The sequence below is a fragment of the Phoenix dactylifera genome, chromosome 16 (genome assembly GCF_051530095.1).
Source record: "Phoenix dactylifera cultivar Ajwa chromosome 16, Ajwa_hap1_PhDact_Kaust_v1.1, whole genome shotgun sequence".
Taxonomy (NCBI): Eukaryota; Viridiplantae; Streptophyta; class Magnoliopsida; order Arecales; family Arecaceae; genus Phoenix; species Phoenix dactylifera.
The window spans coordinates 18,934,057-18,960,689 of record NC_143205.1 but is presented as its reverse complement, the minus strand read 5'-3'; the positions used below and the strand labels follow the sequence as shown (position 1 = coordinate 18,960,689).

At 40.3% G+C, this 26,633-nt stretch overlaps 1 protein-coding gene and 2 pseudogenes across 3 annotated transcripts; 1 reads left to right on the top strand and 2 right to left on the bottom strand.

Annotated features, from left to right (window-relative positions):
• Window positions 1-4,938: 4,938 nt before the first annotated feature.
• LOC120104302 (uncharacterized) lies at window positions 4,939-13,259 on the bottom strand (annotated as a pseudogene). The gene is made up of 3 exons (XR_016398608.1): window positions 13,209-13,259; window positions 10,579-11,413; window positions 4,939-5,549 (listed from the first exon to the last, which is right to left on the bottom strand). The product of XR_016398608.1 is annotated as an uncharacterized LOC120104302 (transcript).
• DJ1D (Class I glutamine amidotransferase-like superfamily protein) lies at window positions 12,980-18,308 on the top strand. Its single transcript, XM_008805985.6, has 5 exons — window positions 12,980-13,444; window positions 13,602-13,718; window positions 13,875-14,315; window positions 15,698-16,060; window positions 17,819-18,308. The coding sequence occupies exons 1-5, from the start codon at window positions 13,388-13,390 to the stop codon at window positions 18,005-18,007; spliced, it is 1,167 nt and encodes a 388-aa protein (XP_008804207.4). The 5' UTR covers window positions 12,980-13,387; the 3' UTR covers window positions 18,008-18,308.
• A 1,595-nt stretch (window positions 18,309-19,903) lies between these two features.
• Window positions 19,904-21,262, bottom strand: LOC103717561 (uncharacterized; annotated as a pseudogene). Its single transcript, XR_015973896.2, has 2 exons — window positions 20,790-21,262; window positions 19,904-20,359 (listed from the first exon to the last, which is right to left on the bottom strand). The product of XR_015973896.2 is annotated as an uncharacterized LOC103717561 (transcript).
• Window positions 21,263-26,633: the final 5,371 nt, after the last annotated feature.

Here is a 26,633-nt window from a genome sequence, read left to right as displayed (position 1 = left end):
CGTAAATTTTGATACGAGTATTCCAGCAGAAACTGCTTAGCCTATGATTGTTTTGCGATTGAAGATTGGTCGCATTTGAAAGAGCCTGTCAATGTTACAGCAGATGGGGAGATTCAAGCGATCAAATTACTTCATCTATCAGATCTTTTGCTAGGCCATCAACGGTGGTGGTTTCTTACACCTGGTAGGTCAGGAAACCATAGAGAAGTGATGCCGTGGTACGATGCTATAGATGGCGGATATATGGGAATGCGCTGGAAGCAAACTTTTCTGTTCATGCTTGTTCTTTGATTGTGCGTGAATGGAAAAACAGCCAAAACAATACATGAGGTGGCATTTAATCTACGTTCACTTATTGCATTTGCATATCCTGGTATCCACCACAATGCAGATCCTTTTTAAAAGCATAGCGACTGATGCTATGAAGCTTGTGCATTAAATATGTTGAGAATAGAAGAATGAGAGAAGAGAATTGTGCTTGTGCATTAAATATGTCACGCCCCGAATTCGGATCATGATACGGCCGTGCTATTGAAAAATTAAGCATACAATAACACACAGCCACTTTAAAACTTCAAATCAATTATGAACAATTATATTCTGGAATGTCATCAAATGTTTCATCAGTTAAGATTGATTACAGAGCATCTAAAAATAGCAACATTTAATATTTCATTTTTTTTCCATAACCCTAAAGCATGTCACGCTCCTTATTTCTAGCATCTCCTATTCATCTGTAAAAACATAAATAAATTGGTGTGAGCTATAAAGTTCAGTAAGTAACTAAGCATAATCTTATCAGATCAAGCATAATGTTTTGTATGCCAATGCACTATTTGAACAACAAATAGTTGTAACAAAGAAAGCATTTTCTATAATCAAACCGGTCATAAAACTATGCATGTCCGTTCATGCAACTTCATAAATATGATTATGCATCATAAAACTTTTGCCGTTATTCCATGCTTTGAAATTTGTACTCTTAAATGGTAGTGTAGCTATGGCCGCTCTTATTCCCACGGCGAGGCCTTTACCACTGCAGGGTCATCTTCCAATTACTATTACCCACTGGCGGGGGTCGTAAAACCAAGTTACTTTTACTCACTGGCAAAGGTCGAATGCCTAGTTACTGTTACCCACTGGCAGGGGTCATATATAGCGATATGAGAGTTCTTAAAATATATCATGCTTTTCATAAATCTTTTCTCATAGAAACCTTGAAAAATGAATAATGACATCATGATAAATAAAATTTCTGATCATGCTGAAAACTTTGACTTTTGTGCAACTTCTAGATCATCAGAAATTTATAGACATATTATGATATTCATGATGAATGTCATCTAATTAAAATCATACAACTATTGCTAACACATGCTTGATCCAAATTTTGTAAAAACATAAATAATCATATACAATTTCATAATCAAGTAATCACAAGTATTTGATAAACCATAAGATTATATCAGGGTTACTTACCTTAGTTTGCCCACCAACCTTAGGTTTGAGTGCCAATTCTTCAATTACCTAACAACATCATCAAATTACTTGTTAATTGCACGTTCAACTTCATTTATTTAGATTCTTTCTTAATTAACCAATTTACAACCCATCTATAGGACTCAATTTCACTCTTAGGTCCCTAACCTGGTTCAATTTCTGATTTAGATCTACTCAAATCCTCAGTTTGGGTCTGGCCCAAATGTCTAATTTTGGGTCTAAACACTATTCTGGTTCAGGTCTGAGCCAATTGCATACTGGTTCAGATCTGACCCAATTTCTGGTTCAGGTCTGGGTCAATTGCATATTGGTTCAGATCTGATCCAATTTTTGGTTTAGATCTGAGTCAATTGCTTACTGGTTCAGATCTGACCCAATTTCTTGTTCGGGTCTAGGTCAATTACATACTGGTTCAGATCTGACCCAATTACATACGGGTCTAGGTCAATTTATTTGAAGCCCACTCTGGAATCAGACCCAATTCGGCCCACAGCAATTTTTATTTTATTTTCTTTCTTCTTTTTCTTTTCTTTTCTTCTTTTTCTTTTTTTTTTTCTTTTCTTCTTTTCTTTCTTCTCCTCCCTTCCCGAACCTTCTTCTCTTTCTTTCTTCTTCCCTTCCCGATCTCCTCCTCCTCTTCTCCTCTTCTCCCATGAAACTAGGAGGCGAGCTCAGAAGGGGCACTCGGGAGGAGACCGGCCCGAAGTCGGCGGTGCTGCGGCCAACCGGTGGCACCTGCGGCGGCCGCGGTCCAGCCTGCAGCAGCTGCGGTGCGGCTGGCCGCTCTCCTCTTCCACCTTCGGTGGAGGAGATGGGGCACGGCCACCCATCGAGGAGCGGCAGAACCGGCCGAAGCTGGTGGTGCCCGCGTAACACGCGGCTGACACCTGCGATCGACCCGATGGCATCCACGGTGGCCTGAGCCGGCGACGTCCACGGCCAAAACAGGGAGATCCCCTTTGGCTCTTCTTCTCCGACCACTTCCGGCTGAGATCAAACCGGTTCCACCCATGGGAATCAAATTTGCCCGAGCCAAAGACCCTTCCATGAATCAGAAGGTAGGTATACATTTTAGGATTTTTAGATCTAGGGTTTTAATGAAAGGGGAAGCCACCATCGAGTGGAAGGGGAAGGTTCTTCAGCATGGGCCGTCGATGGCCTTCGGTCAACCGATCCAATGTCGGATGGATGCCACCCATGGTGAGATCTTCCCCTCCACTACCTCATCTTCCTACCCTTCTTTCTCTGCTAACCATCTCCTAGCTAGATTAGATCTAGCCTAACAGCATATAAATCATAAATGCAAGGAAAGGTTAAGGGTTTACCTAGCTTCGAGGAGTCGTGAAGTGTTCCCGGCGAACTACTATGTCTACTCCAGCGGCTCAAGGTGGTGACGAGCAGTAGGTCCCTCCTCCTCCCACGCTGCTGCTCCCGATCCGGCTCCTTGCACAGAAGGAAAAAGGGTGAGGAGGGTAAGAGGGTGGTCGATGGAGTCCTTCACTGAGGACTCCATGGCATTTTATAGCTCTCGCTCCAAGTTCAGAGGGGTGGGGACCGCGGCTGTTAGGCTATTATAACCGACTCAACAGCTGCCGATCTCCATCGCCTTCCTTCCAAAGTGTCCAGATGGACCGCCGACTTTGGTCCGTGCCGGTCCATCTGGTCTGGCGTTTACAAAATATATTGAGAATAGAAGAATGAGAGAAGAGAAGTATATTTTTGTCTATGAATTACAATGTACAGTAGTAGCCTTGATATAGTACTAAAAGGCTGACTAAGTTGATAATACAATCAACCTTTATATGGTACTAGGAGGCCAAATAAGTTTGGTACAATCAGCCTTTATATAGTACTAGGAGGCCGACAAAGTTTAGCACAATTAGCCTTTACAAGGCCGACAAAGTTTGGCACAATTAGCCTTTAGGAGGCCGACTAAATTTGACACAATCAGCCTTTATGGAGGCCGACTAAGTTTGGCACAATCAATCATAAATAAATCAAGATCCTAATCAAGGATCTATAGGAAATCATTCTAGAATAATCGCTTCTAACAAAATAGTTTTATTATGAATGTAATTGTGTTTACCTACTCTATTCTCAGAATCAGGTGCCCTTGTGAGGTACCACATGGCCAAGTATGCAGGCCGTGGGCCATAACTCTAGGCGGGACGCTGGTGGAGAAGGCCCGCGTGGATGTGGTGAGACCTTGAGGCCCAGGCCGCCATGGACAAGCTTGACAAGCTGCTCGAAGTCCATGAGCGACAGCTCTCCACCGGCGACGAGTTCATGCTGGCCAACCGGACCCCCATTCCGGCCTCACACTATGTGGTCGAGAATTGTAGTGGTCCGACATCACCAGCCAGTCTGCATGGAAGAAGATGATGGCATGCTGAAGTCGCAAGGAGTCGCAAGGCTTTAAGGCACTCGCCCTGAGGATCAAGGTGGGATTGGGGTGTTATAATGAAGTAAGTGAGTGTCTTAAAAGCTAGTCTTTGGTCATGTATGGGATGCACGTGAGACTGGGGCACGTGAGAGAGGTCTGGCATCGAACAAACTAAGATGGTTATGATGTTTTAGATAGTTGCAGTTGCATGTGGAGTTCTCGTCGGACTGTTTCTCCTTGGGTTTCTGTTGTTTCCGCTTCATTACTTCGATGAAATGATCGGTTCATCTCCCAGTTTATAAGATGAATGCATTTGTTTATAACTTATGTCACCAGAACTCCTATTCTCTGGGTATTTACTGATGAGCCTTTTTGAGATGTATATATAGACGTTATTAAACTTGTGATAAAATCTGACACAGGGATTTCCTTATGAAACTATTATCCTTAGAATGATGTTACAACTTTGTGATGGAAATAAAAACATTAGGCATCAAGACGTGGGAGCAACCAGGGATGAAGTTACGACCGTTTTGTTGAAGCAAGCCAATCTTAAACTTATTTATGAGGGCCAGCGATCAATTTTTTTGAAAATACAACAATATATAGGTCAAATATTGTGAGAACCCATACATACGTGCGTTTAGTCCCACATCAGTTATTCGCCAGATAGATCTTGAATATTTATATAGGATCAAGGAACCCAAATAATATCTTCCGGCTAACCATTTTGGATGAGGTTTTGCATTGTTACAAATAGTATCAGAGCAAATCCGACACATAACCTATGTGGACTAGAAGATATTGCAGCACGAATCTATTGAGGATTACCACAGACCGATCGTGGTGTTTATGATTAGATTTGAATGGATATAAAAAGCTCCGATGTCATCCAATTTTTTTCAATAATTTAACATGTGAAAGCAGCGTCTTTTTTTTTGTTTTTTTTAGGGGCCGGTTATTAAGTTTGCTTTTTTGTTCTTTTTCAGCAAAACAGCGGGAACCATCACCGTACTGCCATTGATGAATTAAAAAAAACCAAGAGAAGAAGAGAGAACAAAAAAATCAACTTCTGTTTTAGTGGAATATACTCGTTTCCATTATTATACATGGCTATGTAGCAGCAAATAAAAAGGTGGAGTAAGCTGCTGCATTTTCTAATTTGAGGATGCCACATATGTTAATCTCCGCACTTCTGTTATAAAGTCCGCTTTGGAGAAGGACTGATGAGGGATCTTCCATAGGCAATAGGCAGAGCCATTATCTTCTTTTCTTTGCTGACATAAGCCCTCTTTGTGAAGTTATTATAGTCATTTGCTTCAATCTCATCAAGGATCTGCCGGTACAATAACAGAGAAGTCCACATCATATATTCTTATTAATCAGGGCCAACTACTTGCATACAATTACTCCATCCAACTTCACCTAGATCATTATCAATAATATGGTGTAGCACACACTTGCTTCCAATGGTTAATTACACAGTCATAAACAAATTAACTTACAATTTAACAAACACATGGCAAGCAAGACACAAGAGAACAGTAATTTTGAAGTTCCAGGATCCACTTGCCTTCTTGCCAAATAATGGTGCAACCAGTGAAATCAGATGCTCTTCCAACTCATTTTGGTAGCTCTTTTTCTTATTTTACTTGCTCAGAAGAATCTAAAAATTATATAAAAAAGATGCATGACCGAACAATGTACGCAAACAATGGATACAAAATATAACATGTAGAAAGAACAAAGGCTTGATAAATTTAAAAAGCACTATGAATGCATCCCTGATTAAGTTGAACACAGACATAAGAACAAGGGGCACAGTCAAAAAAAGGCAATATGAAAACAACCCTCAACATAAAATACTCGCATGGAACGTAAATTTTAAGTATCGTCATAGTCCAAGGTTCGTCGTCTCGGTATCGGACCCCGTACCAGTACCACGCTAGCACAGTATCGGTACGGTATGGACGAAATTTTTTTGGCGTACCGACACTCGGTACGCCACCCGTACCGGTACCGATACTGAACTGGTACGGTACGATACACCTCACACGGTCCTGTTCGAGCCGGTACGGCATATCATGCGCTATATATAAGGCATTTGTAAGAAAGAGATAGAAGTCATATCATTTTTTCAACAAGACAAAACCACAGACCTGTAAATGCAAACAATGCTATAATCTGTCCATCCAATGCTGAACAAATTAATTCAATTAATACATCTCAGAGTATATTTGCACCACTCTACATGCAAGTCAAAATCATGATGAAAACTGACAATTTGTATGCATTACCCCTCAGCAAAAAAATAACCTCCAAGTCTACCAATGCATTTGGGTTCAACATCCTGAATTTAAACAATTATTCTCATCATGAGAAACATCAATCTTAGAAGCTAACTTTTCAAAACCATGTCCTAGCTGATCTTTATTTTGATGCTTGTTTACAATCTGAAGCCTTTCCACATATCCTACTCTGGTCTGCGGTTAATTATATGTTCCTTTAGGCATTGTAGCTGCAATACAAGACACGATATCTTAGAGTCATTATTTTCTTCTCCATCTTCATTTTTATTCTCGTTAATGCAATCGCTTTTGTCACGCCCCGAACCCGGGGCCGGGGGCGCGAGCAGACGCCACGCACCTGCAGGGCGGACCCCGCAGGCACGCAAGGCAGACAGATCAGATCCAACATCAATAGCTAAATAAAGATAAATTCCAACTTTCAATTCAAATGTCTACATATGCAAATATCAAAGGAGAAGTCAATATCCACTAGCTAAATACATCATGATCACTCCATCCCGTAATCCTCATAGTCATATATCATCACCTGTAAAAAAAAATGTAAATAGTAGGAGTGAGCTAACAGCTCAGTAGGCAACATCATGCAGTAAAGTCATCATATAACATGTCATGATACATATGAAAAGCAACTAACACTCATAAATCCAAAAATCCACACGATAACCCGTAAACTCAATCCAAGACTCAAAATAACTCAACCGCATGACTACGGCCACATCACCCAGTGGCATGGTTACACCGAAGTGCCAATACAACTCTTCGAAGAGCCGCTCCACTGAGCCAACGCACCACTGTGCCGCACCCCCTGGTGCCAAACTCACGCTCCACCGAGCCGCTCCGAAGAGCAAAACGCACCCCTGTGCCGCCACTATTCGATCACCGGTGGTCGCGGTGTCGGAACTACTTCCTCAGTACAAGTCGACAGGGCCAACGTATCATCCCATTGGCGGGGCCTAGACTATAGTCACGCGGATTTTAAAAATCAATAAATCAACTTTCTATATCAAAGTCATAATCATACTCCCAACAGTAAAGCACATAACAATTTATGAAATTAAATATTTAATTCTAAATCTAACACATAATGCCAATAATAAATCATAACATCGACATATGCAAGATACATGTTAAAATTCTACTTTAAAGCAATAGGTCACCTACCTGGGCTCGCTTAAAAATCCCTGCCACAGATATCACGAACCCCTGATTAAACATAAATATTAATTATTTAATTAATTAAGAAACATAATTTAAACTAATTCCAACCTCTTAAACTCCTAAGTTCATAGATCCAAGAATGGGTCCCCAAAATCAAACATAGACCCTAAGAACAAGTAAACTAAATCCCAAAAATCAGAATCCTTTAAACCCAAAACCAATTGTGGCTCAACACAGATTAGGCCCAATTGAACCAAACCAGATTACAGGTCCAGATCCGATCTCGGGCCCAAACCAACCCAGCCCACAGATCCAATTAGGTTCAACTCAGCCCAACACAGATCCCCAACCCAAATTCTTGACTCAGATTCAGACCCTAATCAAAATCCATTCACTCAAACTTGGATCAAACCCCATTCATGGAATAGGTGGAACCGGTTCATAGTTTAGACCCGGTTCAAAGTCTGGTTCACAATTAAGGCACGGAAATCAAAGCAAGAACAAACCCAGGAAGAAGAAAGAAGAAGAAGAAGAAGAAGAAGAGAAGAAGAAAGAAGGAAGAGAAGAAGAAGAAGAAGAAGAGAAAAGGAAGAAGGGGGGTGGCTGGTGGTTCCGGTCGGCCCTCGGCGGTCGACCGTGGCCCTCGGCGGCGGCGCTCGGCTAGCCGCCGTCGGCTACCCCACCGTCACGAGCGGCGGAAGAGAAGAAGAAGAAGAGGAGAAGAAGAAAAAGAGGAAAGAGGGAGGCCGGGGCTGGAAAGCTCGCCCCCCCTGTTCGCCCACCTCCGGCCGAACTCATTTCGGCCGGATTGACCCCGGCCGGCCACCGTCGGCCGGTCGAATCCCATAAAAAAAATCCTCCGAAACAGGGGAATGAAAACCGGTTGGCATCCCTCATTTCTCCCCTTAAATCCATAAAAAGTGATAAAAAAAAATATCTTTCTCACCTCCGGTCGTCAACGGATGGATCCCAGGCGGCGTTGGCGGCTCCAGCGGCGGCGGCGGCTCCGGCAATCCTCTCAAGAAGAGGGAAGAAGATGAGGGGAAAACTCAAATTTTTAGAGGGGTGGGGAAGGGATGGGGCTGGGATGGAGCTCTCAGAGAAGAGAGAGAGGGAGAGAGAGAGAGAGAGGGAGAGAGATTTGCGGGGATGGGGAGGGGAATCCGCTGGCCGTTCGGCCGGCGTGTTCATCGTGGGGATGACCACGATGAACAAACTGAAGTCGGCATCCATTGCCGACTTCAGTTCATTGGGCCCAAGGACGGGCCCAATTTCAGATCTTTACAGCTTTCCCATGACAGTTTAAATAGATCTGTTCCGAAACTAGACACATTTTAAGTATACATTTTGATAACGTCATAATCCTTCAACAATACCTTACTTTCAAAGACACTAAATTTCATAAACAAGAGAGATACTAATACAATAATGTCCTCGCTTTTGCACTGGAATATTAGTCCTACTGTTGAATTAGTTCTATATACAAATTTCCCAGCAAAGCCCTGAATCCTTAACGCCCAAGCATTGTGCCATGATTACATCAAACTGATACTAAAGTAATTCAATATATCAATCATGTGTTTGTCAAATTTTCACATGCAACTATGAAGTGGCATTAAATATCACATGTACGCACTTGCACGACCGTCAAGAAGCTGGAAGGTGAAGATATGTAATTGAAATGGTGAGACAAGAAAAATAAATAACCCCTTTGGAGGACCTTGAGGAGGATTGGAATCACAATAAGAAAGAATAATTAATCTTACAACTCACCACCTGAAGAGCAACAGAAAACCAGCCCAAGTGTTATTGGTCAACCTCTTTTGTATAGCTAATTTACTTAAAAAATATACCTGTAATGATGCTTACGTAGCCAGAGTCACTATGGATCTTTACAAATGACAACATAATAATGTGGAATATTCAAAGGCATCTTGGTTTTGGATCTGAAAATTTTGTATCATAACATGTCCCTTTTAAAAACACCATACACGGGTCATCGATATAACATAAGCACTTTACAATGGGTTATCTCAAACCACTTTAACATCTATACACAACTAATTATCAATTTTAAGAGGAAAAGACAGTGGGATCAGATGTATGGACCGTCACGTAAAGATAAATCCAAAAGCCATGAAGTACTAGTTATCCAGCTATGAGACTTTTCCATTTGACGAAAACTAAACAAGAAAATTGAAAATCCACCTTGTGATAATTAAGTTAAATTTTTCTAATTTCTTTGGAGCTGAAAGCGACAAGTCTATAAGACATCCTATTCTGAACAGTTACTTGTCTAGTTTCACTTCATCACCACTTTTCTCCAAAGGGTTATTTGCAACTATGTTTTCCCTGGTTTCATAAGCAGTAATTCAATGATGACTCAACTATCAAAAGGCAAATAAAATGAAAAATGTGGTTTTGAGATTCAACCTAAACACCAAAACTGAAATTGAAACGTTTCGGTTTCAGCCACAAACAATCTAAAATCTAAATTATGTCTTAAATTTTCAGCCAAGACTACTATAGGGGAAACAATTGTCATACATACGCACAATCTATGCAAACACTTGCTATTTCTTCTTTCTAGTGGATAGAAAGGAGCATTTAGCAAGACTAAACTCAAATTTGTATCTTGCAAAGATTAAAATCTGTGGCATTAGATTTCCCAAAAATACATTATAGCAAAAGCAAATGTTTGATGTAAGCTTGATAATCATGATGCTCAATCTCATGGACAGGCATACATTAGGCTGCCATCAAACAGTAAACCGATACGTTACATTTTTAAATCATAAATCAGGTTTCACCTTAGCTTTTCATTTGAAAAGATTATACGTTTCAAAGAATTTTAGCATGAAAAAATTTCTGGAACAACACATCAAAACCGTTCCAAATAGAATTTGGACGATGCCTATTTAACTTACTGACCTTTTCCCTTTATAGTTTCTCCACGTTTTCTACTTTTTACTAACTTCTGATTCTTTTTTTTTAATTTTTTGGATGGAACTGGTAAAATTAGAGGCAAGACCACTGAAAGCACCAAATTTGCCAGATGAAATTCACTTGCTGAGGATTTATGGTCATGGCATGGCATCTCGGATGCAAAAGGATGGACAGTTGAGCTCACTCTAGAAAGGGCCAATAAATAAAAAATGCATATAATCATCCTGAAGAAATCTAGAAATAGAAAAGCATTACAGAAGAAGGTAGCGGGAAAGGACTTGCCCCATCCATGAAAGGAGCGAATGCTGTCTTCAACCCCAACACATCCACAGACCGCTCCCCGACCCATATGCAGACTTCTTCTGCTTCGTTATGATGATCATCAGATCCACTCCCTCCGACTTCAACTCCTTGTTCTCCATCGGCATAAGCAAGCAGCACAGACAATGAAACAGGTTCTCGAGCATCTCCTCGTTGGAGCTCTTCAGGTCCCTCGACTTGTACATTGCCACAGCCTGCAGCACCGCATCAACGCCGTTCATCTGCCCTAGCCTCTTCTGCTTCGCCATGCTGCTCTGCAGCAAGATCGCGAGAATCTCCCACGCATACTGCTTGTTGGCATCAAATTCTCGACCTTGATCCTCCCCAGGAGACACCACAGGATCTTGATCCGCTCGCAAACGAGCTCCTGACCTCAATCAAGTTTTCGATGGTGGCGAAGGTGTTGTAGATGGTGGCGACCACGTCGGGTCCGCCTCAGCGAGACGGCCGAGGTTCTGTACTAGGAGCTCGAGGGCAGTATTCCCCACGAGGGCGTCGACGAGGAAGCGTGCGGGCTCGTCGTTGTCCTCGAAGACGTCCTCTCGCCAGTGAGGTCCATGAGGAGGCCGACGACGTCGACGGAGACGTCGGTGTTGTCGTGGTCGTGGAGGCCCACAATGAAGGGGACGGTGTTGAGGGCGACGAGGTCCCGGTAGAGCTCCGGGCCACCGGCGAGGATCTTGAGGCGCTCGATCTAGGCGTGGATCTCGACCTCGGATCGCCGGAGTTTCGTCGCGCTTCCGCTTGTAGTGGTTGTCCACAGCTCGCGGAGGGAGGGGGAACCAAAACCCGAACCCTAGGTTACAACCAGTGAACCATCCGGATGAAGTACCAAATAAGAAGCTTGTAGTGTTGTCGTGTGTTTCAAGCGTTGGTAAGATAGCTCTGCAGCTATCTATCGACTCATTTTGGGCCTTCTCAAGTTGCTTTTTCACCATATTTTGGGTACTAGGTACTGCCTCTTCATTTTCTTCTTCTAATCCTATCATTATTGTTTGTTGGATAATAAGGATGCAGAAAGAGATGTTATTCGCGAACACTATGGTGGTTCGATATCAGCAGCCGGCAAATTAGTTCCAAAAATTTTAGTATCTTACGCAGAGCTTCTCGCAGTGGTATTCAGTATTCACACAGCCATATACACTTATAAAGCTTGTTAGGCGTGGGTTGGAGATTCATCCACTGTTATCCTCTGGATCAATTCATCTTATTCCAACGTGCAGGTTAACCCACTCTTGCAGGATATTTGGCGATGGGAGTTTGTTGTTACAATTTTCCAAGCCTCCTATGTGTTCTGCAAGCGAATCAAGCAGTCGATTAGGTAGCAGCTCAAGCAATCAATTCATGGGAGGTTTTGTACTAAGACTATTTCTTAGCTCCAGCAAGATTTCGTGACATTTTGTTAGTTGATGTTTTCTCTGTTTGTTATCTGAAGCACTATTTATCGATTTGTTTGGAGCTGTGTATTCAATCGTTGCTAGATATATATCAAAAAACATACAGTATGCATCAAAAAGCTGACGAATGTATATTATTTGGCTATATACTATATATTTGTGAACATTATTTTTTAGAAGCTGTGTTAATTTATCTATAGGTATATATTAGGTTGCTAGATGACTAATATATGAAGTGTGTATCACCTAGCCATATAGTGTATATTGATGACTAACAAGTTTTGAAAAATATATATCGATTTATATGAAGATACATATCGGATAGCCGCTAGAAATGTATTAAAAAAGTTTATAGTATGTATCAATAAATCGTTAAGTATGTATTTAGCTCAAACTCCGTATCACGTAACTTTTGGTTCTGTATTCGAAGACGAATGCAAAATTGTTGCAATGATCAAAATAATCATAGTATTTCCATCTAAATAAAAAAAATTATGGATAAAAAGAGGAGAAAAATCTGATGAATGGATGGAGAATGATTTGATAAGGATACACGAATGGCCTCAGCTCTTCAACCGCATTTTTTTTTATTTTTTTATTTTTTTGTTTTTTTTAAGTTACAAGGAAAAGGAGAAGCTTCGTCCCGATACGGGGTAGAAACGTGGTAAAAAGAAAGTTCTCTCCATATTTTGTTCTATAATATACGTTGAAGGGCAACGGCCGGCAAATCAAGCTTGTACTTGGGATTTACGAGATTCGCCTAGCTGGATACGGCAGGTAGACCGTATGAGATGTCCAGTATTTCAATTAATTTTTACATCGTAGTGGAAGAGACGTGGCGAGCTACCAGCTTCTAATGAGATGATTATAGCCGTCTGATCTTACTAAAGAATCAACGGAGCACCACATCCATCAAATAACATTTCGAATTATTTTAGTCCATCCTTTTCAAGAACGCGATGCTTATTTTAATCCGGAGCTGTACAGTCCTCTGCGGTGCAAAACACGCACCGCAAGGATATCCCGACTCGCTTATCCAATACATCAGCCGCATGCCACGTGGTACTCTTACGCGCACTCTCCAGACGTCCGACTAGGCGTCACCACGCAATACTCTCGAAGCAACGGATCGAAAGGATCAGCTTCTCACGTCCTCCTACCCAAAACAATGCTGAGCCACTAGAAACCCGAAACCTGCCCAGTCTCCACTGGGACCCACAGAAAATACATCATTCGCATCGCCATCTTTTCTCGGAAGAGATGCGGCCCTCCTGCCGCTTACCGCTGCTCTCTCCTCCCCCGGTATAAATGAACTGGACTCTCCTCCGACTCGCACCTCTTGTTCTTGGGGTTGGGGAAGAAGGGGCAGACTGATGGCAGCTCAGAAGAGGGTTCTTTTATTCTGCGGAGACTATGTAGAAGACTACGAGGTATTCCCGATCGCTGGTTGCTTTCATTCCGTTTGTACAAGAGTTATTCATCGGTTACTCCAGTGTTATTCCCGTGGTTTCTTTGATCGGATTCCCTTCTCGGCGGATCGATCTATGGATATTTATTCCAGGAATTGATTTATGTGAGGATTCGCAGGTCATGGTGCCGTTCCAAGCGCTGCAAGCGTATGGAATCGCCGTGGATGCCGTTTGCCCCGGAAAGAAAGCCGGCGAGATTTGCCGCACCGCTGTTCATCAGGGTACTGGCCATCAGGTAATTGGGGACATGTTTTTGTCTTCTTATTATGCTTGGAAGTAAGGGGAAAGACCCTAATAAGAAGCAGCTACAGAAGGATATTTACATTTCTAGTATTTAGGGGGAAGATTTGACTTCCTTTCTTGAGTTGCATTAATTATTCCTGGTTTGCAGACATATTCGGAATCAAGAGGTCATAACTTCACGCTTAATGCAGCATTTGATGAGATTGATGTGAGCAAATACGATGGGTTGGTAATACCTGGAGGCCGGGCGCCGGAGTATCTTGCGATGAATGGATCGGTTTTGGATGTCGTATCGAAGTTTTCCGATTCTGGAAAAGCAATTGCTTCGATTTGCCACGGACAGCTGATCTTGGCAGCTGTGGGATTGGTGAAGGGTCGGAAGTGCACAGCTTATCCCCCTGTAAAGCCAGTTCTCGTTGCTGCCGGTGGTGACTGGGTGGAACCGGAGACGATGGCGAAATGCGTCGCTGATGGTAAGCTTATAACAGGAGCAACATATGAAGGTCATCCTGAATTTATCAACCTTTTTGTCAAAGCACTGGGAGGCACCATAACGGGCTCCGATAAAAAGATTTTGTTCCTCTGTGGGGTACGCGCACAACATAATTTCTTGGAAACTTGCATCATGTCTAATCAAAAAAATATTTCTTTTGTTCCGTAGAATTCTGTTTTTAGATGGCTGTTCATCAGGCTATGTTATGAACATTTATCGAACCTTTAAATGATCTGTCAATGTGGTTTTAATGGTAATCAGTTTTTTATTCCAAGAAGCAGCTTATAACTAAATAGAAATGACATAATTAGATCTGCTTATTTAGTGCTGATTAACTATACTAGCATGACTGATCTACCTGACACTGACAGTGCATATTTTGTTCCACCACATTCTTTTTTTCCTTGTTATCTGAAGTTGTAGTGGGACAATTATTTATATGCACTGTTGTTGCAAATTAAAGATCGTGACATGGAATACTGTTAATTAAATCCAGAGATGATGGGATCTGGGTCAAAAATGTTGACATGGCGTTTGAGTCTGTAATCAGCATTATAAATACTTGATTTCCTCTGAATATTGTTGACCTGGCGTTTATCTTGATCCTCTCGCCGTCCTGCAGTTTCAGAGTTACATATTTACATTGTGCTGCCAAGTCAGTTGAATGCCATCTGTTCAAATATTTCTATCATTTATACAAATATCTAGCTTTATAGAGCCATGCAGCCTCTCGAGGTTGGGGGTCCTTGCTGAAATAATTACCAAGAAGATGCTCTTTTTGTCAGCGTAGATAATTACCAAGAAGACATTCTTTTTGTCAATGTAGATAGGTCAATCTATTAGGACATCATTTTACAAACATAATGGGTTAACTTAAGTTCTGCAACTTTAGTACAAGCCTAGGCCTTTCTAGAACCTTTCAACCCAAAATAGCATTTTGATGACTCCGAACACCACTAGTGTATAACTTTTCATTGACATCCACAACCTTTTTAAATTATATTGAATTACAGGAAAATAGCATCAGAATTCTGAAGCATTTTAATTAATGTGAACATTCAGCATTCTCTCCAGACTATGTTTGTCATCATATCCACAATCAAACAAAAGAATATGTTGATAGTTTACTGGTTCTATGGTGATCATCTTTTCATTGCTTGAAACTTTTTTCTTTATCATACGTCTTTTAGATACAAAGGCTTGAATATTTTCAACCTATTCTTCTGATGCAAGATATAATTTATTTATCATTTGACACAGTGTATCAGCATTCTTGTGGAGATGGAAAACTTCATGTAGTTCCATACTTGTAGAACATGATGGAACCAGTAAATAAGATGAATCCTGATTTGTATGAATTTTTAAAAGACCAAAAAACTTCTATAAACACTTTGCCTTGTCATCCCTTTGTTCATTTGAGTTTTTCATGTTTTTAAGCAACTTTTGTTGAGAGACTGTTCTTATATGAAATGTGGCAGGATTACATGGAGGATTATGAGGTAATGGTTCCGTTTCAATCACTCCAATCTCTTGGTTGCGTGGTTGATGCAGTCTGCCCCAACAAAGGTGCAGGTGAAAAGTGTCCAACGGCCATCCATGACTTTGAGGGTGACCAGACTTACAGTGAAAAGCCAGGCCATGACTTCACCCTTACAGCATCTTTTGAAAGTTTGGATGCTTCGAGCTATGATGCATTAGTGATACCTGGAGGGCGTGCCCCAGAGTACCTTGCATTAAATGATAAAGTCATCGCTTTGGTGAAGGAGTTTATGGCTAATGGAAAGCCAGTTGCATCTATTTGCCATGGACAGCAGATCTTATCAGCTGCTGGAGTTCTTAAGGTGAATGTCAAGTAATTCCATAAATGATACTTTTATTGTGTAGTGCTTCTCTAGATATTTTCAGTTATCTTGATGATTAAAATCATGGCCAAGAGCAAAGTACTCTAGTTGTGAGAATGAAAAAGAGAAGATAGTAATAAGCTACCCAAGAGCCTAGGTAGAAGTACGCTTAAGGCCTTGCCAACCCAAAGTGCTCTAGAAAAATTCTTCTTTCTCGATGGTGATTGGTGATGGTATCTATAGCATTGCATCTTTTTTGGCCAGATCCTGATTTCATTTTGTTTCTGCAGATTGTCGAGCCTAATCGACTTGATTCTTTTCCCTGCCGCCCAGCCTCTCACTTCATTTCATCTTCTTCTGTACCATCGCTTGAATGAGCACACCCGATCAGCCTGACTTCAGATGCCCACCACCAGCCGCCTTGATTTGTTTCGTCGTTTTATACTTCATTATAATTCATATGCATCTCTATATAAGAAATTGTCTTCACATGGTCTTGTAACAGTTCAACATCATGTCCATTTAAAGACTAAACAACCAAATCCCCTACTACAACCCTCTTCAGAACTTGTCTAGTTTAGGTACCATATTGACACTTAAATAGGCTCCTAATTAAACTTGAGAATCGAGGAACAAAAGCAAATCAATTAGAAGTAAATTTGTGCTATATTGGTTTCTTTTCACTTTATGGATAAGATTATAGAGTTGCATGGACTTGCTGAACATGTCAATATGTATTTCCTAGAAGGGGAGCCTTCACTTTTACCTTTCTTCTTATTAAATGGTCTTCTTAAGTCGGTGATCGGCAGGTAATATTTTCTCAGCTGCCTTGTCTAAAGATTCTTTCTTCCAGATTCATTGGTACACCTCATTGCTGAGCGAGTTGTCGGAGATCCCCAATTGTGATCATTCATCTACCTAGTATTTTTTGCAAATGATGGTGAATTCTGTGTTCTTAATAAATGTTGTCTTCAGAACTTATTTTTCTTTAGCTGAAATAAGAGAATATGGGGTGGATGTTTTTACTACTTTTTCAAGTTCTGCATAAATGACCTTTTAAGTCAAAGATCTTAGAATTAAATTTCCAGATAATCTTATATCATCCATATTAGAATTAAGGTTTGCACTAACAAGCATCAACTTCTTCAACTCATATCTTAACTTACATAATTGGCAATTCATGAATGGTTGTTAGTTTACCATTTAGGTAATCATCATGATATGTCCTTAGTCATGGATAAGTCCAATCATGATATTTGAGATCCTATCTTGGTCATTCTTGTACAAGTCATTTGTAAGTAAGCCCAAGATAACTGGGAAACGATTTCTAGCTCGGTTGGACTCTGACAATCACTGCATGTTGTGGTGTGTCACTTGATCTATTATATATTCTAGATGTTGTTGATCCATTATGCTTTGAACTGGAACTCGTTTAGCTGTGCATTTCTAGTATAATAAATATGATATCCATTACATAATTTCATTTGTCACTTTTCTGATGTCTCCATCTCTGCAAACAATCCTCTCCAATGAGATGTGTTCACTGTCTTGAGAAGCGGACTGTTGCACTCCCCTTTCATGAGATAAATATACTATCTACATGTAGATCTATGCAAAGGTTTTTTCCCCCCTTCTGTTGTGTCATGTTAATCCATCCCAAACATCATACCCATGCTTTCGACAAATGAGAAAATGTATGCTCTTTCTTCTGTTTGTTGACAAGAGATTGTAATTGTCGGTGTGCCTGCCATGTTGCAGGGAAAAAAATGCACAGCATACCCTGCTGTGAAGCTTAATGTGGTGCTGGCAGGAGCAACATGGTTGGAGCCCGAGCCCATAGATCGTTGCTTTACCGATGGCAATCTAGTGACCGGTGCAGCTTGGCCTGGGCACCCGGAGTTCATATCTCAGCTTATGGCTTTGCTTGGTATCAAGGTCACATTCTAATGCGCGAGTCTGTTACAATATCTGTCTGTACAAAGGACACTCATATCCTGTTTGAGCGACTTCTAAAAGTACTGTCCATGTATCTACATAACTCTGCATGCAGTGAGTGATCTTGCTTTCGTTTCCAGAGACTTCAGAATGTAGTTGTACTGTGTGATTATTATCAGTTGCATGTAGTGAGTGATCTTGTTTTCGTTTCCAGGGAGTTCAGAATGTAGTATTCTGTGATTAGTATCGGTTGCCTCTGTCAAGTCAATGCCCATCTATGCCAATGTTATGCCTGTTTTGACTGTTGTTCTTATTTGTGCTTCTCATATCATTTAATTCACTATATCAGTCTCTTGTAAAATTAGTAGCACCTATTAAACAGTTGGACATATTCAAGCAGATGACTGCGGAATCAAGAATCATTCTTCGGTTAAACAATTTGTTACCTTTTTTTAGTTATAATTGTCTCTAGTAAGGTAAAAATTGTTTATTCTTAAGCATTGGATTTTTTTTCTTTATTATTGTTTTTATTATAAGAAGCTGTTGTTTCATCAATCATCCATCCCTTACATCAGCAGACTTGAAAAACCAACCTATCAACTGAGAAGTGATTGTTGGCGTCCTTATTTAATTCAGACTATTAACCTTCTACTTCTTGGTACTGAAACAAGGATTCCATTAGTAATGGGTCAGTTGAAGATCTAATTTTAAACTAGAAGTACCGAGGCTGCATTTGTTTTTAAAATTCCGTGGGATGTAGGCTGGGAGGTTAAGTTGATCTAGGACCGGCCACCAACCAACTCCCAGTTTATGAGTTCGGATCCTGTTGTTCGATTGGAGATGTCCATATATAAATCACACGCCATCTGTGTTGCAGGATGGCATACGTAATTGAAGCATATGACGGACAAGTAAATCTCTCCGGCTCAACCTTGAATTGGATCAAGAATCCAGGCATACATATTATCTTCTTTTGTATGTCAGGCTGTTTAGAATTTGCTTTATGAATGGAGAGATGATATAAAACCATCCCATATAACACACTCAGTGAAATTCCACTTAAAGTTGAAACAGACCTTCATCTTATATAACAGGTTGAAATTGCACTTGAACTTTGAACAGGCCTCGCCCCAATAGGAGATAATGTGCAACCCTCAGCCAGAATTTAACAAAATAATAACAAACTATAACAAAGTAATAACTAGCTATTAAAATCAAGAATATATTGAGTCTTGCATTTATTTCTTATTTTTATTATTAAAAATTTTTACAAAAGTTGACACAAAAGATATATTTGATATTATTATTTTTATTTTTATTTTTATTTTAAAATAAAGTAAAAAAATTCTTACTTTGCTGTTTTTGAGACAAAAAAACTCAAATCTTTTATCATCACCATAGATATCACGGTTACCACTACTGCAATGATCTCCACCACTAATATCGCCTTTACCATCTCTACCATTACCATGGTTGTCACTACCATCATTTTTATTACCACTTCTTCACCACCTTTGTGGATATCTCTTCCACCACTAACACCATTACTACTATTATCACAACTCCCACTATTTCGGCTGCACAGCCATTGCCACTATAATTTTTACCACACCCCATTGCTGCCATAATCTCTATCACACCGCTGCTATCATTATTGTTGATACTCACCACCACTATAGTTGCTATTGAATCACTCAATACTACTACCATTACTACGGCCTCCATTGTGTCTGCCACCACTACCACCGACTCAATCACTATCATATTTATACTTTAAAATATAATTATATATTTATAGTTTTAATTTTAATTTTTATTTTTGAAAATAATAAAAATAAAATTGATATCAAAGGACACCTTAAACTTCTGCCCTTTTTTGCTGCTGCAAACCTAATAAAAACTGCACAATTGTGTGTATTAGCTAATAAGAAAACACTGCTCTCGCAACATTTATAAACATATATGAACAAGTTCTATAATAACAAAATTAGACCGCTAGATCTCCTAGACACTTTAACCAAAAACATGATTAGTTTCTAATCTGCATCCATCACTTGAAACACCTTCAGGCAAACAGAAGGGTATGGCTAGAAAAAGTTGCTAGATTTCTGTGGGGGAATGGGGGGCCTACTCCCTGCACTCGGTGAAAACAAGGGACCCCTTGAAACCTTCTTTGTGATGGTTTTGGAACGCCCATAGGGGGACAGTGATTTCCGACCGTCCAAGCCCCCTCCATAGCTCTTGGATAGCTTGGCTTTTTTCCTGTACAGCCTCTCTGGCTTGGCAAGATCCTCCAAGCTCCTCACATTGGATAAAGATGTGAATGACTGAGATTTCCCATTATAAAACTTTGACAGCCCTCTCCTGTAATTGAAAAAAAAAAAAAATCTGTAAGACTGATTAGGTAAATCAAATAACATTTTTTTCAAGGAAAATAAATAAGGAAACCTTGAATACATTAAATGACATGCTAGTGTAAAGAATTGATTATGCAGTGCATCCTCCATGGAATTAACATGTTTTATGTCATGAAGCTTTAATAGTTGATTTGTAATAGACTAGGTCTCAATTTCTATAATTAAGATCATCTATTTGATGCAATTTGTGCTATAGCCCACAAAAGAATCATATGAAAAAAGTCTGTATCATGTCATAGGATACAATAAAGCAAAAACTATTAGCTTATGGCACTCATGCAGATTTTGATCCTCAATCAACAGAATATGATCATTTATATAAGTTAATGGATTGATGCGTATTTATGGTATCGGAGGGGGAGAAGGACGGAACTTACTTGAAGGGAAGTTGGGCTATGAGGGAAGACATCTCATGCAGAGGTCCATCTTCAAATTGGTCGTCCTTATTCGACAGTGATGAGGAAGAAGTAGAAGAGGTTGCATCATCCAAAGAGTCCGATGGCCCCAAAAAGTTATCCGAGGAAGAAGACGTGGACCCAAGTTCCTCCTCCTCAACCATGGTCCCATGGTTGTTTTGTGGGATCAAAGAAGTATCCATTCTCATCGAGACGTCCTCCAAATTCTCTTGATTTATGTCTACAGCCCAGCCTCCAACCAACCATACGCCTAAGCCTCAGAAACCATCCCAACCTTTTGGATCGAAAGAGGTTCCAACTAAGGTGAAAAGCAAACGAACAACAACGCTATAGCTTCATATGATTCCCATATATAACATGCATGGAGAGGAGAGGAGATTGTTTTGGAGGCATGCACAAAGGGAAGGCTATAAGAAGAGAGGAATGGTGAGGATAAGCATTGGTGCGTTTGCTTGAAGAAGGCGTTATCCACATCACGCGCTTTATCCGGTTCCCCATTTTGGTGCCAGGGGAATGCGGGCAGTGGATAAGGACTCCAATTTCTTTTTATTCAAGGTTAAAATAGACTAATTTCTTGGAACCGGAACCGGCACTAATTCCATTGTGCCATTTGGCTTATCGGCATTGCAGAGAAAAGTTTCGGTGATGTATTACACCTATAGCATTTTTCTCTACAATGGCAGTTGTTACAATATTATGTTTATTGCTATAACAATTTCTAATGCCTTAACTATAATCCTGATATAACAATCATTGTATGACAGGATTAATAGCTGCCAATTGATTTCACTATTTGTTTGATGCTTCCTAATATAATTGTATATTTAAAATTAAAATTTTAATGGAATTTGGAAAAATGTTGTTGGGGAGAAAACCCAAGTCATTCCTCCTCAGAGGCGCTCGACTAAAGAGCGTCGACCAGAGAAGCGCTCGACCAAAGAGCGCCGACCAGAACGACGCTCGACCAAAGAGCGCCGACCAGAGGCGCTCGACTAGAAAGCGCCGACCAGAGGGACGTTTGACTAGAAAGTGCCGACCAGAAGCAACCCCGCCACAGGACACTCCGCTAGGCAACCAGCTCGGCTCGGCACCCGTGCCGGCCCGTGCCTTAGCCAAATACCCAATCTCCGCCTAACCCTCTAAAGGATCTGACAACTAAATACATGACTCCACTACAATCTGCCACCATTCCTAAGTCATCAAGGCACAAGATCTCCGCAGGCATTCGGCACGCCCTATCATTAATGCATGAGACCCCCTAAGGTCTCCGATGCACTCAGTCATTAAATGAACACGGCTCAAGATGATCTCCGGATCACTAAACCATCAAAGCGTATGGCTCTCCCTGACCACCGGTTCACTCAGCAATCAATGCACTTGCCATCTACGAACCCCAGGCCCACCACGGCCGGCGGTTCAACCACCCCAACGGGTCCGATCGACCGTGACAGCTCCCTGACTCCGGCCTGATCCGGCCTTATTCTCCACAACGCCATTAATGAGCATGATCGTGCCCAATTATCACGAAAGAAGACAAATCCCCTTATCACCTCTCAGGTAACGTGATATCTTTCTATAAAAGGGAACCTGGGGGGAAAGAGAGGAAAAAGACACAGATATACACAAAGAAAGAGAGAACAAACATTCTCCTCCTTTACTCCCCCCACATATTAGCCCCCTCTGACTTAAGCTTCGGAGGGCCGGCGCCGGAAAGCTCGGCCACCGGCTTTCTTGCAGGACTCTCCAGGAGGACGCCACCAGTCGACGCACCGCCATCCACCGTCCCGGCAGCGGAGCTCCTCCCCTCTCGGTTCGTGGCAGCCCCCGGGTCCAATTTCCAGCAACAAATGTCATGATGTTGAATCACTATATTTTCATTATTTTTCATTATAGTGACAAATAATGCTCATTAAAACACTCGGCAATTTGTTATGTGATAAATCTGTCAAAAACTGGCTTATTTTTGTTAAAAAGTTATATCAGGAAGTAATGATTTAAGCAGGTTTTGTTGTAAGAAGATTTTGGCTTATTATTCACTTCAGCTTGAAATTTCCATCCATTTTTCCATCTTTTTGCATATAGACAGTGAGAACTTGTATTTTAATGCCTTTATGTATTGTTATTTGATTAATACATTTTTAACTAGCTCTAATGTCATCCTAAGCCCATGTGGACGGATCATAGCCACAAGGAACTCATAGGCAATATTCTAAGGCTTATCTTTCGCCTTGTACCTAACGTGGCCGCATTGTGTAGTGGGATTAGGATAAGCTTCAATTGGCTCATCTCTTCCTTTCCTACTCTAGAAAAGGACTAAAATAGAAGGATCTTACCTAGAAATCTCTTTGGCTAGTCTTAGAGAGGCTATGATTACCAACTCTTTTCTATCATACCGTCATCGAGGCTGCCCACCATGTTTGATATATATAGATAGAAATTATGAAAAATACAGCAAGACATTAATCAATCAATAAAACAAAAAACATCAAGCAATGAAATAAAAAACATGATGGCTTACCAACACTATGTATTGAATCAATTTTTGTCATATATATCAATCGTCTCCTACCGCTTGATAGACAACATTTCATGTGACTAGCATGGCACTCTCTAGCATTTCTTAGCCATTATAGCGTAGTCATTGGATTATTTACTTATAACTCTTAAACGTAGTGGTTACTAGAGCATGGCATACAAGATTTTTAACCAATGAAATGTTATGGTAGTCACATAAATATCCGTCAAGATTTGTGAAATACATAATTTTAGTTATATAATGGAATAGATGATGATGTAGGTTTTCTCATATAAACATTTCATGAACATTATGAGCCAATTGGAACATGATGGGATTTTAGCAAGTAGACAAATTATTCTCTAGCATCTTATTCTGGAATAGCCGAATTATCTCACATGGAGGGATAAAAAGGAAAAGAAAATTCAAATTCTTGTAAGCTATGCGAGCAAGGTAAGTTGTGCAACATGATTCAAGTAGGAGTAAGAATCCAAGTACATTTGTTCCATTCTGATTCGGATCCTGCAAGAATCCGACCCGATAAGAACATGCAGCTCATTCATCATGCCAGGAACTTTTAATCCTCACCATACAATTGTCCACCGCCACATCCTCATGCTTTCTAAAGATGGAGATAGAAAGGTGATGGATTTCAAGTTATAAATGGAAAAGGACTTGGAACGGAATCAGGTTCCATAGGATTAGTGGAGGCACACGTGTGCCACCAGGTTGGGCAGGCACCGGCAGCATTATTCCAGAAAAATCCCCAGGAGGGACAGGCTGAAATTTTTGAGGGATAGCACCATAACTCCTATACTCTCCTTTAGATGTCACTATGTGAGAGAATATATCAAAAAGCCAATGCTGAATTACTCTTTGCTCTGCTATCTACATCTAACTTTTTTATCCATAAATAATATTTTTATTGAATTTTAAAATTTCTATAACTATAACTATAAATATATGGGAAGAACGGATATATAATATTTTATATAAAATATTACTTATTTATAATATTTTAAAAATAAGTAAATTACTATGCCCAGCCCATCTACCATTCGTAATGGGGAGAACAGATTATAAGCTAACCCGGATACCATACATCCCTATATTTTGGCAGTTTGTAAGGAATTTTTTTTAGTAAATTAGATTTATTATACAAATATAGCATAAATATATCTATGGAAATCGAAAAATAAAATATACAAAAAATCAAAAAAAAATCACAATATAGCTTCCATATGATGGGCCATTCTTATGGGCCTCCTTATAAAAACCAGTTCCCCCGCCCAACCTAAACAACTTGCTGATATTCCATGCTATGCTCCTCTTTTTAAAGGGAAAGGAGGGGTTGCAATGAAATTGACGATCATGAAGCACCTCAATAGCAATTCTTGCAAATATTTATGGGACACACGCAGGAGTCTCAGTAAAATCATAGCAAACATACATAGAGGTAGAATCAAATTGAATTTACTTGTTGTCCTTAAAGGACTCTGGCCAACTGCAGCTCAGCCAAATCCAAGCACGTTTTGCAAGGCAACGTTTTCGTTCAAGTCAAGCAGGCAATCTTGAGTGATATTTGCGTACATGGTTACAACTTACACCAACCCCTGGCCCACATGTTGTTGCTTTTGCGTGCCATGTCTATACCACCATTGTGTTTATCTTTTAACCTATAAGTGGGCAACATATTTATCATATAAAGGTTCTGTTGCCGTCTAAAATCCGATCCGACGAAGGTGTCAAGATAGGTCGGCTCGGGCTGAGTTGGTCCACATGGTGTGGAATTCAACCTACAAATAAAAAAGACAATCAAAAATTGTCGGAACGTATCCGACGAAGAAAGATTCTTCAATACCTAAGTCAGGTAAAGTTTTTGGTAAAACAAAGAAGATCTAAAAGTATGAATTATGATCTAAGAGCGAGGTGAAAGTTTTCGTACCTGAGGTTCTCTGGTCTGGTTTATATAGAGAGATGGGCAAGAGCCTGTTACAATTCAACTACATAATCTTCAGGCAAGCTATTACATCATTCTTTATTAGCTGTCCTAGGCCCTTATGTCTTTCCTTATCTACCATTTTTGCGCCGAGCTATAACCGTCCATGCTACCTTCCTAAAGGTGTGCTCCGATGTTAGTTGCGTGTGCGATATGCTGCTCGATCATTAGTCGACCGACATTCGTGATCATAGCAGGCATCGAATCCGGACCATATGAAGCTCATTACACCTCATTGATGAAAGAAGGTTGGATAAATGGAAAGGCTCCTCGTCGAGAGCCATCAGTGCATAAAAGGCATCAGCATCTCAACAACCGTAGCATAACTCATGTGAAGATGGTGCTCCGCACGTCAGTGTCGCCGGGCGCAAGGCGTGAAGGCCGGACGAACCAACAACCTGTCAACTTGCCCATAAGCCCTTTGGCAGCCTCCCACACCACCAAATTGCCTTAAATTGAAGGGAAAAGTTTTTAAAAAAGATAAAAGTTGATGGAACCTTGCATAAATGCCGATTGCTTGGTGTTGCCATCTTGTATATTTTTTAATTCGCTCAAATCAATTTATAGTACATTTTTGTAACTTTTTTTATTAATAATTGTTGGCTCAGTTGGTTTGCACTTATTTTTTTCTCCAAATGTTTATCCTTAGAAGATGTCCAAATTTTTTTTATATGAAAAAATTGGTCCATCATTATATAAATGCCTCCATGTAAACAACTTGGTACACAGGTGATAAATTTAAGAATGTAGTATATACTTACTGTTCGCTATCTCTACTAGTTGAAAAGGAGTCACAAGAATGTAGTCATCTTTCAAAATGGGTATCCAGAAGGCATGTTTTTGATAGTTTCATGTGCAAGCAGCATCCTTCCACACTTCAAATTTTAAGTTAGATATATGGATGGTCGATAACATATTTCAAACTTAAAATTTTAAGAATTAATTACTTACTTGACTAGAAACCCATTAAAAAAAGCCACCTACTGCTGGGCAAGTGATGATTAGTTTTGTTTCTATTCATATTTTTCACCAAGGAAATCTTTTGCTATGTATTTAGTTAATGTACACTTATTTTTCACTCTCTTTCTACCAGTGGAAAAGGAGTCTGTAAGAAGACAGGAGTTTTCAATAGTGGATACAGGAAAAGTATGATTTTGGGTGTGCAAGCATTGGCCTGTTTCATCATATATATATAATTATCAGGATTATTACTAATTACTGGCCTTTTTGAGACAATATCACTTTGAAACTTGAAATTTTGAGAATTAATTAGATGCCTGAGTGGAAACCC

What these genes read in the sequence shown, in the direction of transcription:
- DJ1D (XM_008805985.6), top strand. Translation starts at nt 13,388, where the DNA reads ATGGCAGCTCAGAAGAGGGTTCTTTTATTCTGCGGAGACTATGTAGAA. An exon ending in ACTATGTAGAAGACTACGAG is followed by an intron (nt 13,445 to 13,601) that starts GTATTCCCGATC and finishes GAGGATTCGCAG; the next exon opens with GTCATGGTGCCGTTCCAAGC. An exon ending in CAGCTGCTGGAGTTCTTAAG is followed by an intron (nt 16,061 to 17,818) that starts GTGAATGTCAAG and finishes GCCATGTTGCAG; the next exon opens with GGAAAAAAATGCACAGCATA.